Source organism: Chrysemys picta, chromosome 22 (genome assembly GCF_011386835.1).
Source record: "Chrysemys picta bellii isolate R12L10 chromosome 22, ASM1138683v2, whole genome shotgun sequence".
In the NCBI taxonomy this organism is placed as follows: domain Eukaryota; kingdom Metazoa; phylum Chordata; order Testudines; family Emydidae; genus Chrysemys; species Chrysemys picta.
The window spans coordinates 6,211,737-6,229,390 of record NC_088812.1 but is presented as its reverse complement, the minus strand read 5'-3'; the positions used below and the strand labels follow the sequence as shown (position 1 = coordinate 6,229,390).

At 53.3% G+C, this 17,654-nt stretch overlaps 1 protein-coding gene across 2 annotated transcripts; it reads right to left on the bottom strand.

The window, feature by feature from the left end:
• Positions 1–916: 916 nt before the first annotated feature.
• Positions 917–16,052, bottom strand: LOC122173294 (adhesion G protein-coupled receptor E3-like). 2 transcript variants are annotated; one of them, XM_065575962.1, is made up of 5 exons: positions 15,910–16,052; positions 11,267–12,241; positions 5,105–5,161; positions 3,700–3,837; positions 917–3,112 (listed from the first exon to the last, which is right to left on the bottom strand). In XM_065575962.1, exons 2-5 carry the CDS (start codon positions 11,307–11,309, stop codon positions 2,748–2,750), a joined length of 603 nt encoding a protein of 200 aa, XP_065432034.1. In that variant the 5' UTR covers positions 11,310–12,241; positions 15,910–16,052; the 3' UTR covers positions 917–2,747. The 2 variants fall into 2 exon arrangements, with proteins under 2 accessions (XP_065432034.1, XP_065432035.1); XM_065575963.1 differs by lacking the exon at positions 11,267–12,241.
• Between the last annotated feature and the right edge of the window lie 1,602 nt (positions 16,053–17,654).

Sequence of the window (17,654 nt, the reverse complement as noted above, 5' to 3'; positions counted from 1 at the left end):
GGGGCGCGCTACTGACCTTTGCCGGCGCTCCCCTGCCTGAGGGGCGCGCTACTGACCTTTGCCGGCGCTCCCCTGCCTGAGGGGCGCGCTACTGACCTTTGCCGGCGCTCCCCTGCCTGAGGGGCGCGCTACTGACCTTTGCCGGCGCTCCCCTGCCTGAGGGGCGCGCTACTGACCTTTGCCGGCGCTCCCCTGCCTGAGGGGCGCGCTACTGACCTTTGCCGGCGCTCCCCTGCCTGAGGGGCGCGCTACTGACCTTAGCCGGCGCTCCCCTGCCTGAGGGGCGCGCTACTGACCTTAGCCGGCGCTCCCCTGCCTGAGGGGCGCGCTACTGACCTTAGCCGGCGCTCCCCTGCCTGAGGGGCGCGCTACTGACCTTAGCCGGCGCTCCCCTGCCTGAGGGGCGCGCTACTGACCTTAGCCGGCGCTCCCCTGCCTGAGGGGCGCGCTACTGACCTTAGCCGGCGCTCCCCTGCCTGAGGGGCGCGCTACTGACCTTAGCCGGCGCTCCCCTGCCTGAGGGGCGCGCTACTGACCTTTGCCGGCGCTCCCCTGCCTGAGGGGCGCGCTACTGACCTTTGCCGGCGCTCCCCTGCCTGAGGGGCGCGCTACTGACCTTTGCCGGCGCTCCCCTGCCTGAGGGGCGCGCTACTGACCTTTGCCGGCGCTCCCCTGCCTGAGGGGCGCGCTACTGACCTTTGCCGGCGCTCCCCTGCCTGAGGGGCGCGCTACTGACCTTAGCCGGTGCTCCCCTGCCTGAGGGGCGCGCTACAGACTCTGGCTGGCGGCCGCCCCGCCGCTAATTCCCCGCTGACGGTGGCGTGACCCAGGCCGGCCAGTGACCTCATAGCTCCCCACCGCCCCCTAGCGGGTAGGTGGGCCGACACCGATCACACTGGGGCATACTAGAAAGTTGGCGCCTGTAGCTCCAGCCCCTGAGTCGGTGCTTATACACAATGCCAGTCCCAGCACATGCCCTCTCACAGCGCTGCCCTGGGGGAGCAACATGGAGCTGGAGCAGAGAGAGCCTGGAGCAGGGGCCTGGTACAAGGCCCGAACCAAAGTCAGCAGAAGTGATGCTCTGAGCAAAAGTGCGGCCCTGTGGGACACTGAGCCAGAAAGGGTTATGCAACATGCAGGCTAAATGACCCAAATTTTCCCTTTAAAGCCACACTAGAAAAGTAGCCGGTAGCTGTGTTTCTGGCTTCTGGGTGAGCAGCACGGTACCGGAGCAGCTGTTTTGTTGCTGGCTTGGTGAATCTAAGTATCAGAACTAACCAGCAGTTTGGGGGATTGTCGGCCCCACTCTGCAGCTTGCCCTGGTTGAGCAATCTCAGTGTGGCCCCCCAGGCACCAGTCACATCCTGTCATAAAGCAGAGGGTTGCCTGCAAGTTCACCGTCCGGTGCACGAACTCAGCACCGGTATTGCCAAAACCCAGTGACTGTGTAACCACATCCCAGCACAAGATTCCCCTGCCTAGTGCACGATAAGATGGTTTGAGGGGTGGGGAATGTTTTGTCTGAAGCATCAGAAGTAAAGTACAAAGCCAGGTGGTGAATAAGGGAAGTTTTGTCTGAAGAGCAGGAGAAAGGCACAAGGGGAAGGGCGGGGGGAGGGAGGTAACAAGCATGTTGTGAAACATACAAGCTGGTACGTAAGTCATTTATCCCAGATGGTTTGTCTCAGTCTGTAACTGTCGGGGTCCATTGCCAGAGGCAGACGTGTGGCAGTGTCCCTGTGGCATCTATGGGCGCTGGCACTGGGCTGCATTGGCGATAAACCCGGCCGAGCGCCTTCACCACTGATCCGACTCTGGGCTGTCTGGGCACTTCGATGGAGGTCTGCCGGGCTGGCGACCCTCCCTGAGCCGGGACAGCACACGGAGCCGACGAACGCCAACCCCATGTCCTCGCCCCAGACTGCTGGAACTGGGGCTGCCTCAGGGAAGCCTGGGGCTGGGCTGGCAATGCCAGTCACAGGACATGTCCCCTGACACCGCTGCCCATGCAGGGAACTTGGGGGAGTGGGAGGGTCCCTCGAACTAGCAACCGTGCCCCCTACAGCAGGGGTGGTGACCTTGTGGCTCCGGAGCCAAATGCGGCGCTTCAGAAGTTAAGATGTGGCCCCTTGTACAGGCACCGACTCCAGGGCTGGAGCTACAGGCGCCAACTTTCCAATGTGACGGAGGTGCTCACTGCTGAACCCCTGGCTCTGCCACAGGCCCTGTCCCCACTCCACCCCTTCCCGCCCCCTCCCCTCAGCCTGCAGTGCCCTCACTCCCCCCCCCCCCACGAGCCTCCTGCACGCCACGAAACAGCTGATTGGGAGTTGTGGGAAGGAAGGGGGAGGTGCTGATGGATGGGGCTGTCGGTGGGTGGGAGGAGCTGGGAGCAGGGCGGGGAGCTGATGAGGGGCTGCTGATGTGTTACTGTGGCTCTTTGGCAATGTACATTGGTAAATTCTGGCTCCTTCTCAGGCTCAGGTTGGCCACCCCTGCCCTAGAGGCCAGAGCAGAGCATGGCTGCCTCCCCCCCGGCGGAAGCTCAAGCAATAGGGGACAGGGGCGAATTCAAGAACGCTTTAGCCCAATTCCAAGAGCTGTTCCCTGGGCCCCTTTCCAGACTGAGTGGGGCACTGGCAGCTCAGATGCTGCGTGCTGGGGCCAGCGAGGGTCCCCTCCCCTCTCCCAGCGCATCTCTGCAGCACAAGAAGTTTGCTCTGTGGGTCTGTTTCTACCCCAAGGGTTTATTCCCTGTCCAAGCACCAGGCATGGTGTGAGCCCGGTCCCATGCTCTGCAGGAGGAGGTGAGGGTCACGTCTCATCAAAGCCTCGCTGACGGCCTCAGGCCAGTGCCAAAGCCGGCAGCAGCCCGGTGCAGCGCCAGGCCTGGAACGAGCATTTGTGTGTGTGTGTGGGGGGGGTCTCAGCAGGTGGGGGCCAGGGGAAAGCTCACCCTGGCAGGTGTTCTCACTCGCGTGCATGAAGTTGGCTTTCCCAGAGCTGGACTCGTAGCCATCGCTGCAGATGCAGTGGTAACTCCCAGCCACGTTGGTGCAGTTTGCGTTGCGTCCGCAGTCTGCCGGGCTCGGGCCCTGACACTCGTTAATATCTGTAATGTGAGAGGGGACGCTCTGTACAGTCCTGGCAGGAAGACATTCCCGGTATCAATGCTCCCGCTCAACTCCCCGCACTGAGCTGGGTGACGGGATGCAGGTGACCAGGGCCCTGAGCGGTTAGTGATTAAGAGCCTGATTCTCAGTTACCCATTTCTGCTGCTGGAATGTCGGAAACAGCCCCCCAAGCCTCTTGTCCCAGGTACGGGGGGATTCAACTCACAAACACCCAGATCCCCTATGTGAGGAGAGGGTGGGGATAGGTCCCCCTGGGGCTCCAGGCTCCCGGTGTGTTGGGGGGGGGTGACAAACTGCCTCTCCTCTGCCCCCTCCCTCCTTGGATACCTGGGGGGGGGAGGGGAGTATAACCAGGGCTCCTGCTGCAGCCGCTCCTGCTGCTCACTCTGGAGGCCCCGGTTCGATCCCCAGGAGGGCGGCGCTCACCCGTGCTGCTGCCCCCCCTCATTCCCCAGCCGGGCTGAGCCCCCCCAACAGGCCCTGCAGTCAGTGGAGTTGGCTGCTCTGGCCCTTAATGACCTGCTCTGTCCCAGCCGCCCCCCGGACAATGTGGGAGCCCCGTTACCGTCACAGGGCTCCGTTGGGTCGGTGAAGAAGCGATTCCCATGTGGCTGGTATCCATCCAGGCAGGTGCAGTGAGTGTTGTTCACACACTTGGCGTTTGCTGGGCACAGCACATGGTTGTTACAGTCCTCAGTGGTACCTGTAGGGGCAGGAACAGCTGGGCAGGGTCAGCCAGTGCAGAGCGGCTCCCCCGACCCACCCACACTGGGATCGACTCCTTTCACACGTCCCATTCGCTGATTTTCGTCCCTGGGCGCCTGGCAAACAGCTCCGACGCCATCCACCGCCTGGCAACAAGCTGCCCTCGGCTGCACAGGGGCCTTGGCTCCCCGGGGAGCCCCCGGCACAGACAGGCAGAGCCGCCGGAGCCGGGCGTCGGTTCAAGTGAAACATTTTCGATCTCACCCAATTTTTCTCCTTTTTGTTGCTGTCGTCCTTACGCTCATTAGTGTCAATTTCAAATCGAAACCTCACTTTCAACAGGAAAACAGGAATTTTTCATTTTGAAAATTATTTCATCTCCCCCTGCCTCGCGCACTTTTTTCCTGAGTGAAACCAAACATTCCTCAGAACCGAATTGACATCTTCTGGCAAAAAATGGGTCCTTGGGAAATTCCTGCCCGGCTCTGCTCTGGATTGACTGAGAGCGGAGTCGGGCGCGAGGCTAGTTTGGGTCTGTGCTGCCTCCCATGACCCAGATTGTGACCTGCCTACGGGGGCTCCTGGATCCTTTAGCTGCCCGGTGTCTGGGGCTCCGCTGGGATCCGACCCTCTGGCCAGCGTGAGGGGAAGGATCCCAGCGCAGCTTAGCCGGCTGCAGGGCTTGGGATCGGAGCAGAAGGAGCAGGGTGGGTGCAGCACTGGGGTACCCCAGTGGGTCAATTGGAATTTGCCCAAATCCCATCTTGGGATTCGCAGCAGAGCTGGGCTCGGGGCGCAGAGTCCTGATCCCAAACGCCCCCCAGCTGGGCACGTGGGTCCCAGGTTTCAGTTCAGCCCGATTTTAGAGGGCGGGGGCACCTACAAATGCCACTTCTAACATCTGACATCTAACATCAGGGGTTTGATTCGGGCTGGTCGATAACACAGCCCTTGGTTACAAAGGGGATCTGCCCCTCACTCCAGCCCCCAGTGTAGACCCCTGGCCTCAGTGTCTATTCTCTGCTGGCCACGGGGCAGGGAAGAGAAGGGGAGGGCTACACAGGGGCTTCTCCTCTCCCCTGCACGCACCCACCGTGCTCTATAAACCCACCCCAAGACGCCCACGCCAAGGGGCTGCTCCCGGCTCGCCAGACCCCTTACTCTGCTCTCCTCCCACAAGGGAAAAGGACTGGAGGGGGCGGAGGCCGGAGACCCCAGGCAGCCGGGAGCCCTGGGGAAGGTTAGCCAGGAGGAGTCAACCTTACCTTCTACGCCGTTATTGTGGGCCACGGTGCCCCCCAGGCACAGGGCGATGCAGAGCCCTGGAAGGCAGAGACAGGGTAAGGCACCATGGGCAGATGGTAACTGCCACTCAGCTGTACACACCCCCAGCCGCCCCCGTCCTGCCAATCCTGGGCCAATGGGCCAGTCAGTGCCCTGACGATGGTGGAATTAAAAATTAGAAACCTGCTGTTCTGGGAAATCAGCCCCAGCTGGGATCCCTGTTCATATATTTACTTGATTCCAGTTGAGATCTGGACATTTGACCAGGGCAACTGGGTCTTTTATTGTGTGTATTAGGAACAAAGACCAGGAACCCACCATTGTCAGGGCTGGATTTATACTTAGGGTGCCCCTAGGCACAGGGGCTCGGCAGTCATCCCCCTCCCCAGCTTGGAGCTCCAGGGCCCCCCGCTGCCTGGAGGCAGCTGGGAACTGCAGGGTACCCCTGCTGCTCAGAAGCTCTTAACCACCTTGGGTGGCAGGGGACCTCCACCACTTTTAACTTTTATGTGCCCTGCTGCCCAGCGCCCTTCCAACAACTGTCCAGCACCTCACACCCCCTCTGCCCAGAGCTGCCCCATGAACTCCCCCCAGAGACCCACTCTCCCAAGCCCTGCCCCCCGGCCTGCACTCACTGGGCCCCCTGGGAGGTGACGCTGTCTGCCGTACAGAGCAAGGAGCGCTCCCGCAGCAGGGCTGTGTGGGGCTGTCTCCCCCTCAGCCGGCTCCGCCCCCTGCTGGGACCTGGGAGTGGCAAAATTTGAATTTTTATGCGCCCCATAGAATGCCGGCGTCCCTAGGCACGTGCCTCCTGTGGCTAATCGGAAATCTGGCTCTGCCCATTTTACCGGGTGGCACCCAGAGCCCACCAAAATCAGGCCGCCCATTGTGCCAGGTGCTGCACAGAGCTGACCGAGATCAGGGTCCTGCTGTGCCGGGTGCTGCCCAGAGCTGACTGAGATCAGGGCCACATCACGCTCAGTGCTGCACAGACACACAGTGAGACAGTTTGTGACCCCAAAGTGTCATGGCAACAGGCAAAGGGAGAAACAGTCTCTCCATTTTACATAGGGGAAAACTGAGGCACGGTGCGGGGTAATGACTTACCCAAGGTCACCCAGTGTGTCCATGCAATGGACAAACCCACTTGGAAAGGGGAAGCAACAAGGGGGGGATGAGGCGAAAAGACAACACAGGCTGCTTTTGGTCTGCTTTTATCTCAGATATCGGCCCAGATCCACCACCTCCTGCTGGTGTTTATTTATAGCCAGTTGCTCTGAGTTATTAACCACATGCCGGTGCGAAGAACCACCGTACAGAGGACAAGCAAACAGAGGGAATTTGCCTGTGAATCCTCGGAGAGGAGCTAAGGTGAGTGCTGCATTAGGGGGCCTGTGTTGTGAATATTCGAGTGTCTGTCTGCTGTGACCATTGGTTTGACCTTGTGCTTGTTTGTTTGAATAGTGTGATTGTTTGACCGGGTGGGTGTCTGATTGAAAAGTATCAGGGGGTAGCCGTGTTAGTCTGTATCTACAAAAACAACAAGGAGTCTGGTGGCACCTTAAAGACTAACAGATTTATTTGGGCATAAGCTTTCGTGAGTAAAAACCTCACTTCTTCGGATGCATCCGAAGAAGTGAGGTTTTTACTCACGAAAGCTTATGCCCAAATAAATCTGTTAGTCTTTAAGGTGCTACCAGACTCCTTGTTGTTTTTGATTGAAAAGTGTGAATTGGGAGTGCTTTGTTCCAGGTGGACCTTGAGTGGTTGATTGGAGGGAAGGCTTTGAGCCAGGCCACCTGCTTCAAGCCAGCAGCCTTATAAAAAGGCAGCCAGCAGCGAACTGAGTGAGTAGCGAACAGAGGACAGGCAAACAGAGGGAGTTTGCCTGGGAGTTTGCCTGCGGGGAGTTCGCATAATGTGTTTTTGCCTTCCAGGCTCCTGTGAGCAGTACATACAACATCTGAGACGCCTCTTATAAGGAAGACATGGATAGTGAGCGATCAGCTGTTGTGACCTGCTCAGAATGTGCCATGTTTGTCTTTCTCCCAGAGGACAGAAGCGACTTTGTCTGTACAAAGTGCAAGCTGGTCTGCATATTGGAAGAGAAGCTTCAAGGACTAGAGAACCAAGTGTCAATCCTGCATTGCATCAGAGAACATGAACATGAACATTTTCTGAATAGAAATCAGTGTTTGGTGTTGGAAGCACAATATGCAGAAGAATCAGAGACTGCAGCACAGAATGGGGAAGAATATTGGCAGCATGTGACCTCCAGAAGAAGAGGTTTGCTCCTCAAACTCCTTTATCCTTCTTCCCAGAGCCACGTCGTCTGCAGTGATCCACTCAAGGTCATTCTTGGCAGTATCATTGGTGCCTACGTGATGAAGTAGGAAGGGGTAGCAGTCCGAGGTCTTGATCAGACTCGGCAGACACTCCGACACATCCTGGATTCTAGCTACAGGCAAGCAGCACAGTTCTCAAGCCTCCCGGTCTGGTCGGCAGATGAATGACTCTGTCCCCCTTTCGACCACCACCACCCGTCTCTTCCTCTTGGGAGTTGTGGTCGTGGAACCCCCATCCCGAGGACAATGCATCCAATGCCTTCTGGATGATGGGGTCTCCTTCTGATCCCTTCCCTCAGAGGGCTTTTCCAAATCCTTCTCTGCAGTAGTACCTGTGCAGAGAGCCTGAAAACAGTTTTGAAACTGGAGAAAAGCCTGCTGAGAGTCTTTGGGTTAAGTTTAAAGGCGAGAGCAACAAGGGTGATGTTATGGTGAGCGTGTGCTATAGACACCGTATCAGAAGGATGAGTAGACGGGGCTTTCTTCGGACAACTAACTGAAGTTTCCAGATCAAAGGCCCTGGTTCTAATGGGGGACTTCAATCACCATGACATCTGCTGGGAGAGCAATTCACCAATGCACAGACAATCCAGGAAGTGTTTGGAGAGTGTTGGGGACAACTTCCTGGTACAACTGCTGGAGGAACCAACTAGAGGCCGTGTTCCTCTTGACCTGCTGCTTACAAACAGGGATGAATTGGTAGGGGAAGTAGAACTGGGTGGCAATCTAGGCAGCAGTGACCATGGGATGGTTGAGTTCAGGATCCTGACAAAAGGAAGAAAGGAGAGTAGCAAAATACAGACCCTGGACTTCAGAAAAGCAGACTTAGACTCCCTTAGGGCAGGAAGCCCCCGGGAGGCTAATATGAAGGGGAAAGGAGTCCAGGAGAGCTGGCTGTATTTTAAGGAAGACCCATTGAGGGCGCAGGAGCAAACCATCCCGATGTGTAGAAAGAATAGCAAATATGGCAGGTGACCAGCTTGACTTAATAGTGAAATCTTCGGTGAGCTTAAACTTAAAAGGAAGCTTACAAGTGGAAATTTGAACAGATGACCAGGGAACTACAAACTGGTCAGCCTCACTTTAGTCCATGGCAAAATCATGGAGCAGGTCCTCAAGGAATCCATTTTGAAGCACTTGGAGGAGAGGAAGGTGATCAGGAACAGTCAACATCGATTCACCAATGGCAAGTCACGCCTGTCCAACCTGATCACCTTCTATGATGAGATATGTGGCTCCATGGATATAGGGAAAGTGGTGGCTGTGATATATCTTGACTTTAGCAAAGCTTTTGATATGGTCTCCCATAGTATGTTTGCCAGCAAGTTAAAGAAGTATGGATTGGATGAATGGACTATAAGGTGGATAGAAAGCTGGCTAGATTGTCGGGCTCAATGGGTAGTGATCAACGGCTCAATGTCAAGCTGGCAGCCGGTATCAAGTGGCGTGCCCCAGGGGTCAGTCCTGGGGCCAGTTTTGTTCAACATCTTTATTAATGATCTGGATGATGGGATGGATTGCACCCTCAGCAAGTCTGCAGATGACACTAAGCTGGGGGGAGAGGTAGATATGCTGGAGGGTAGGGATAGGGTCCAGAGTGACCTAGACAAATTGGAGGATTGGTCCAAAAGAAATCTGATGAGGTTCAACTAGGACGAGTGCAGAGTCCTGTACTTAGGACAGAAGACTCCCATGGACTGCTACAGGCTGGGGACTGACTGGCTAAGCAGCAGTTCTGCAGAAAAGGACCTGGGGATTACAGTGGACACGAAGCTGGATATGAGTCAGTAGTGTGCCTTTGTTGCCAAGAAGGCCAATGGCATATTGGGCTGTATTAGTAGGAGATTGCCAGCAGATTGAGGGAAGTGATTATTCCCTTCTATTCGGCATCGGTGAGGCCACACCTGGAGTACTGTGTCCGGTTTTGGTCCCCCCACTACAGAAGGGATCTGGACAAATTGGAGAGAGTCCAGAAGAGGGCAATGAAAATGATTAGGTGGCTGGGGTACATGACTTATGAGGAGAGGCTGAGGGAACTGGGGTTATTTAGTCTGCAGAAGAGAAGAATGAGGGGGGATTTGATAGCAGTCTTCGACTACCTGAAGGGGGGTTCCAAAGAGGATGGAGCAAGTTTGTTCTCAGTGGTGGCAGATGACAGAACAAGAAGCAATGGTCTCAAGTTGCAGTAGGGGAAGTCTAGGTTGGATATTAGGAAAAACATTTTCACTAGGAGGGTGGTGAAGCACTGGATTGGGTTACCTAGGGAGGTGGTGGAACCTCCATCCTTAGAGGTTTTTAAGGCCTGGCTTGACAAAGCCTGGCTGCGATGATTTAGTTGGTGTTGGTCCTGCTTTAGATGACCTCCTGAGGTCCCTTCCAACCTAATATTCTATGATAAAGGACCCGTGGGTCAAGTGCCCGAGGTTATGTGAAAAGGGAAAGCACCTTCTGCCCTAACACTTCTCTCAGCCCCATAATCATTTACTTTGCTGAGTACCTATGGGCGAATCTGACCACAGTGCAGATGGCCTAATGTTACTTCACAGAAAGGTCCTGGGAGTGATAAAGATTTGTGTATATCCAGAGATCATATCCAACCTTCTCCTTTGGAGTACAATGCAGTAGGTACTGAACTTCAGCAGGGCCAAACTGCAGAGGGATGGGTGTTGAGTGCGGTGGGTAGTGGGAGTCTGCAGTGCTGGATTGTGAGGGGAGTGGAATGCCGCAGGTAGAGACTGGAGCCAGGAGGTTGATAAGAGTGTGTTCGCGCTGTTTGGGGGGCATATGGGAAAGAGTTTTGCAACACCGGCTGCAGGGGAGGGTGGGCGCCGAGCTGCTCAGTTTGAAGAGCTAGTATCGCCTGGAGCGTGTCTGCTTGGCGCTCCATAACCTTTAGGAGCCGCTCCGTGGCTTCATTCTGGTGCGCCGCGTTCTCCTTTGGTCCCTCTTCTCACTGTCCTGCCACTCCTGCAATTCCTGTTTCTCGGCGGCAGAGTGCATCATAACATCACACAGAAAGTCCTCCTTAGTTCTTCTTGGCCGCTTTCTAGTTCTGTGCAGCCGTTCAGCTGCCGATAGCAAAGAGGGAGGCTGGGCTTCCAAGGTCATCGCTGTGAAGTTTAAAAACAACATTTTACAGACGCAGGATTGTTTGCAACACAAAGAGCACTGATTCAGTGCTTTAAAACAGAGCCAGTACTCACACACCTGGCACTAACTGGCTGAGCCCAGGCAAGCACACATGAGCCACAAGTCCCCCAAAATGGTGAGTAGCCGCAGGGGCAGGGTAAATCACTGTTCTCGCACCCTGCTGTACTCTGGGCATGTGGCTCTTGGGGAGAGCCAGAACTGTAGGGGGTGGGGGCTGATAATCAATCCTGTCCCCACACTTTCCACAGGATGTAATCATTATGGAAGATATCTCACTGCTGAGAATCAGCAGGGAATCAAGGGAGGGTCTTCTCCAAGACTGCGGCTTCTGCCCTGGCCCCTATGCGGCTCGAGCAATGGACCCCCCGCCGCCCAGCCCCCGTGATGGCACAGGGGCACGGGAAAGTTACCGTAAATGGGACAAGAAACAAAGCAGCTCTGCCGAAGAACCGGCAGCAGCACATTGCCCAGGATCTCTATGAGAGTTTCCTGGAGATCTCCGAGGGAGATTCCCCTGACGTGAGGGAGTCAATCAACAGCCTGTTCCTCTGCTCAGACTAGGCCTGCGGTGGGAGACAAGCCTGCTTTCTGCAACCCTCCTGCCTCCAACAACTCGCTTCAGCGAGTCCCAAAATCAAATCCACTTACCAGGGGCCTCCTCTCCTGTTTGTACTTCACCAACATCCAACATCTGTCACTGGCTAGCCTCCGCTGGGGTAAAAAAGAGCTCCTGCCTGCATGCATCTCTGACCTCCGAGTCATCCTCTGCCTCTTGGTTCCCCTCTCCCTCCACATCCTTGTCCAAGATTTACTCCTCCTGGCCACTTTTGACTCGCATGCAAGCCACCAACGTATCCACAGTGGTCTTTGCAGTGGAGGTGGGGTCGCCACCGAGTATCACATCCAGCTCTTTGTAGGACTGGCAGGTCGTGGGCTCAGCACCGGAGCGGTGGTTTGCCTCCCGCGCCTTGTGGTAGGCATTCTGTATCTCCTTCACTTTGACCCTGCACTGCAATGTGTCCCGGTCATGACCCCTTTCTATCATGCATCGTGAAATCTGTCTGAAGATATTATTCCTACGGCTGGAGCGCAGCTGGGACTCGACAGCCTCCTCTCCTCAAATGCTGATGAGATCCAGGAGCTCGGCATTGCTCCAAGCAGGGGATTATCTGGTGCTGGAGCAGGCATGGCCACCTGGAAAGATGCACTGAGACCCCTGCACGCATCACCGAGCAAACAGGAAGGGGACTTTCAAAATACCAAGGGAATTTACGGGATGGGGATGACAGCTGGTCACCTGAGGGCAGGGCAGTAGAGTTCAAACTGATGACCAGAGAGGTGAGAACAGGCATTGTGGGATACCTCCCAGAGGCCAATTGCAGGGCTGTAATCGACCAAGGTGTCTACACTGGCACCGCGGCGCTGTTCCCCTGGCGCAGAAAGCTGTACGTCTCTCGTTGGGGTGTTTTTTTCAGTGCTACAACTGCACAGTGTCTGCGCACTAAGTGGCCTGGCAGTGTGTAACCTCAGGAGTTACAGCGCAGAAAGCTGCTTTATTGCACAGAAACTTGCCAGTGTAGACAGGGCCTAAGATGTTTCCAGCAGTCATCCTGGGCAGGGATTCTGTGAAGAATGAAACCTGATTAACTCACTTCCCTGCCTTCAATAGGATTCACATATGGAGGGAATTCTTTGTTTCCTAGTTTGATCCCCACCCCTATTAGTGGAAAAATACTAGTAGTCCAGTACCAGGTGACATGATCACATGACCCTGCAGTGTCAAAGCAGCATCCCAGAAATCTTCTCAGGAAGGTGGGAGATTAGCATCTTCAAAGTCCTATTGTCCATCTTAAATGGTCCATTAAGTCTGATTGCCTACTGTCTGGTGGATGTTCCCCAGGTGTAAACCCTCTTGTGATTGTTACATAGTCAATATTCCTAACTTCAGATACATAAATGGTACATGCATACAAATAGGATAATCATATTCAGTAAATCATAACCTTTCCAATGATACCTCTCATGACCCATCTTGCATAGAACACATCTGTTATGCCAGATTCATATCATAACAATATCCTATGAAGAATATGGGGCATATGGTCACCTCTGGGTTTTCCCTTCTGTTGGTAAAGCATATGGTCAATTGCTTGAACACACTTTAGTTCTTTATGCAATATGTCCAATACACCAAATAACCAATATCGGTCTGGTTTATTGCTAAAAGTCAGTAATAGCTAAGGCTGGGTGTCTGTCACAGAGGTCATGGAAGTCACAGATTCCAGAACTTTCTGTGACCTCCATAACTTCTGCAGCGGCTGGTGTGGCTGGCCCTGGGCGACCCCTGCTGGGGCAGTCTTTGGCCACCACACACCCCCAGCTCCCCAGCAACAGCAGTAGTTTGGGTGTGGGAGGGGGCTCAGGGTTGGGGTAGGGGGCTGGTGTTTGGGGCGGTGCTTACCTGAGGGAGGGGCGTGTTCCACGGAAGTGGCTGGTATGTCCCTTCAGCTCCTAGGTAGAGGGGCCAGGGGACTCTGTGCGCTGCTTCTGCCTGCAGGCAGTGGCCCCACAGCTCACATTGGCTGCGGTTCCCAGCCAACGGGAGCTGTGGAGACAGTGCTCATGGCAGGGGCAGCGCGTGGAGCCCCCTGGACTTCCCTCCCCCTAGAAGCTGAAAAGACAGCTCTGGCTAGCCCCGCCAACCCTCCCCGCCCAGCACCAGCAGCGGTCCTGGGCCATGTGCTGCCACCTCCCCCCTCCAGCACCTGTTACAGCCCTCCCTGGCTGCTCTGCCTGGACCCATGGTGCACCTCGGGCCACTCCCCAAGAGCACCTGCAGACCCCCGGCCCAAGTTTTAGTTAGGGATACATAGTACAAGTCATAGACAGATCACATGCCATAAATTTTTGTGTACTGCCCGTGACCTGTCCATGACTTTTACTAAAAATACCTGTGACTAAAACCTAGCCTTAGTAATAACATATTACAGGAACAAAAGTTCAATACAACTCCAATTTCCGGGAACCCGTCTCCGGCAGCAGTGCTGAACTGGCCTTACAAAGAAGGCTTGTGTCCAAAGTCACACCCCTAAAGCTGCCCTTTTTATACCCAACCTGTTTACACGGAAAGAGGTACTGTATGCATCCTCTGAGGCTAGTCTTCACCTCCCATCTTTCTACCTTGTATTTCTGGTACCATACGGTACCCCTTAGCTCTTTGTTCTGGATTCAGGAGTTCCAGGTACCAAGAGCGGAATCACCTCCTCGGCTTGTCCCGTATATATTGTCCTTATAACTTCCTGCCTGTTACTACAGTAGAATGCCCATGTCTCCTGATCTTAACAGTTTTCCTGGCTAATGCAAAGTGTTATGGGATACTTAGCATAGGTGAATAAGACTATAGAAAGACACAGGCCACCATTCTAGGCCATGTAACTGCCAGAAGTGTACATACATAAGAATGTTATATGCATTAAGCACATACTATCCATATTAATATATGTAATGTGAATCATACCTATTGTTCATGTGATGTATTATATTAGCCCAGCATATATTGGTGAATATTTCAGAAATAGATTTAACCGCCACCTAAACAATTCAGCTAGTCCTAATCACCCAGATCCAATGACCCCACCCCTCATTACAGTGCCTATAACCACCCCTTGGAGAGCTGCCAAGCCTGTGTTAGCTTCATGGCAGAGACAGATTCTGTGTGGGACTCTCATGATGGGCACAAACGCGGCACATACAGCATTATGTTCTGCCAGCCTGGGAACTTATCGGATGACACTTGAGTGCTCCCTCGTGGTAGAGAGAGGAACAGGACGAGGAGGAGAAATACTTGACAGAAATAAAAACAAAAGATGTGTTTTAAAGATTTGTTAGTCTCTAAGGTGCCACAAGTACTCCTGTTCTTTTTGCGGATACAGACTAACACGGCTGCTACTCTGAAACCTGTTTTAAAGATGTTATACACAGAAATAAGCAACAGAGAAGGAGAGCGAGAGGGAGATCTGTCTCCTGGCCCCTGTCTATGGACCAAATTTTGCTTATTTACCCCACTGTGATTCTGGTGTAAATCCAATGAAGTCAATTCTTTCATTAAGATCTATTATTACTGTAGTAATATTTCGGAACCCCAGCTTTGTGCCCCTACAGAAATCTGGCTCAACCAGATATCTGGAAATGCCCCTGGTGCACTGGCTCTGTGTTACAGCCCCAGGAACAGTGGACATTCCCAGAGGTGAGCGGTCTGGCCAATGTACTCCTCCACTCTGGCTATTGCCAGCTGCTGGAATGGTCCCTTGGGGCTACGGACAGTTAAGGATGAACCAGGGAAGGTTTTGGGCTGCTCTGCTTCCAGGGAGCAGACTGATCCACAGTAGGCAGCAGGATTAAAACAAATAAAAGGAAGTTCTTCTTCACACAGCGCACAATCAACTTGTGGAACTCCTTGCCTGAGGAGGTTGTGAAGGCTAGGACTATAACAGGGTTTAAAAAAGAACTAGATAAATTCATGGAGGTTAAGTCCATTAATGGGTAATAGCCAGGATGAGTAAGAAATGGTGTCCCTAGCCTCTGTTTGTCAGAGGGTGTAGATGGATGGCAGGAGAGAGATCACTTGATCATTGCCTGTTAGGTTCACTCCCTCTGGAGCACCTGGAATTGGCCACTATTGGCAGACAGGATGCTGGGCTGGATGGACCCTTGGTCTGACCCACTATGGCCATTCTTATGTTATCCTCCGGGACTCAGCAACTGTGAAAGTTGTGAAAAGCCATCTGGGACCCCTCCACGCTCTGGTCTCATAGTGAGCTCATCTCAGCCAGCCCCAGGAATCTGGCCCAGTAAATCTAAGGGGATTTCAGTGAGACAGGATGGAGTCTCAGCTGGTGCAGTGTGAGCACTGGAGGGAGCAGAGGAAATTGCACGTTACACCAATGTAGCGTATGTCTAGGTGTAAATTCTAGCTCAAGGAGACATACCCGGGCTTGCTCTGACCCAGCTGGCAGCCAAAAATTGAAGCGTGGCCGCATTTGGGCAAGTAACAGGAGAGGCTCTCTGCCCCGACTACAATCCCGTCCAAGACCACAGGTACACACTCGGTGCGGCCAGCCCCTCCCACCACCATGGCAACACTTCTATTTCTAGCTAGATGAGAGCTAATGCGACTATGTTTTCTTGAGCTGGAACGTTCACCTTCCAGCCCTAGTGCAGAGAGACCCATGGGCCCCTCTGCACTCTCCTAGCCCCACCTGAGTTCAGCCCATGGACTTTGTTCCACTCACCCAATGGATACGTGTCACCTCGGGTTCCCATGGTGGCTCAGATGCTATCAGGGCAGGTCGAGTTCTGAGGATTCTGAGCTTTGCAGCCTCCTTATCTTGGAGAAATTAGACAGGAAGCCAAGTCAACTCATGTCCTGTTGCATTATATCATATTTACTCACAGTACTGCACACAGGAAAGCACTGTCTTCTCAGCATGCCCTGCTCTCCTTCCTCCTCCCCTACCACTTCTCCCAGCCCCATTTACTTTGCTGAGTACCTATGGGGCAAACTGACCACAGTGCAGAGGGCCTAGCACCACTTCACAGAATCACAGAAATGTGGAGTTGAAGGGACCTCAGGAGATCAAACAATCCATCCACATGCGCTGAGGCAGGACCAAGTGCACCTAGACCATCCCTGGCAGGTGTTTGTCCAACCTGTTCTTAAACCCCCCCAATAACAGGGATTCCTCAACCTCCCTAGGTCACCTGTTCCTGTGCTGAACCATCATTAGAGTTAGAAAGTTTTTCCTAATAGATAACCTAAATCTCCCTTATTGCTAACTAAGCCAATTCCTTCTTGTCCTACCCTTGGTGGACATGGGCACCAATTGATCACAGTCTTCTTTATAACAACCTTTTGCATATTTGCATATTGTTATCATGTCCCCCTTCAGCCGTCTCATCTCTGAACAAAACATGCCCAATTCTTTCAACCTTTCCTCACAGGTCACGTTTTCTAAACCTCTGATCATTTCTGTTGCTCTCCTCTGGACTCCGTAAAATTTGTCCTCATCCTTCTTGAAATGCAGCACCCAAACCTGGACACAGTTTTCCTGCGCTGAGTAGAGGGGAACAGTCACCTCCCATCTCTCACCCACCCCACTCCTATTAATACTTCCCAGAATGACATTTGCCTTTTTTCAACAATATTACACTGTAGATTCACATTCCATTTGTGGTCCACCAGAAACCTCACACCCTTTTCTGCTGTGTTTCTGCCGAGCCAGTGAGTCCCCATCCCTCCCCTGTGAGTAAGGACTTCCAACTAGCTTTGCACCCTCCTTCTGGTAGTTTCATCTAGTCCATATTTCCTTAATTTGAGTGGGAAAATGTCATGTGGGATGTGTTGAAAGACTTACTACTAAATTCAAGATACATCACGTCCACCTCTTCCCCCATCCACTAGACTTGGTAGCTAATCAAAGAAGGAAATTTGTTTGGCATGACTTGTTGTTGACAAATCCATGTTGGTTATTACTTATCACCTATTATCTAGGTTTTAATAAATTGGTAGTTTAATCATTTGTTCCTGTATGTTTCTCATTCTCTGGTCTATACTTCCCTAAAAGCTCCTTTTTACCTTTTTTTGGAAGTTTGCCCTTGTTACGAACCTCACCCATCCTCCATGAGTTCTGGAAGATCATTGCTAATGGTTCAGAGATTGCTTCAGTGAGTTTCTTAAGTACTCGGGAGAATTTCATCAGGCCCTGCCGAGTTGCATAGATCTAACTTAACAGATAAAGAATATTTAGCTATTTCCCTATTCTGGCCAGTGTTCCTTCCCTCTCATTAAAATTAACCGGTATGAAGTATCTGGTCACAACTAACCTTTTTAATCCTGCATTCGGTAAAATTTAAGAGGAGCCCATACTGAGTGGTTGGTTGCTAACATAATGGTCAGAGATGTCAGTGTCACTGGGGATGTTAATGAGTCTTGCTGTAAGTAGTCGTCTAAGGTGGTGCAGCTGTAATGCCGAAGTCA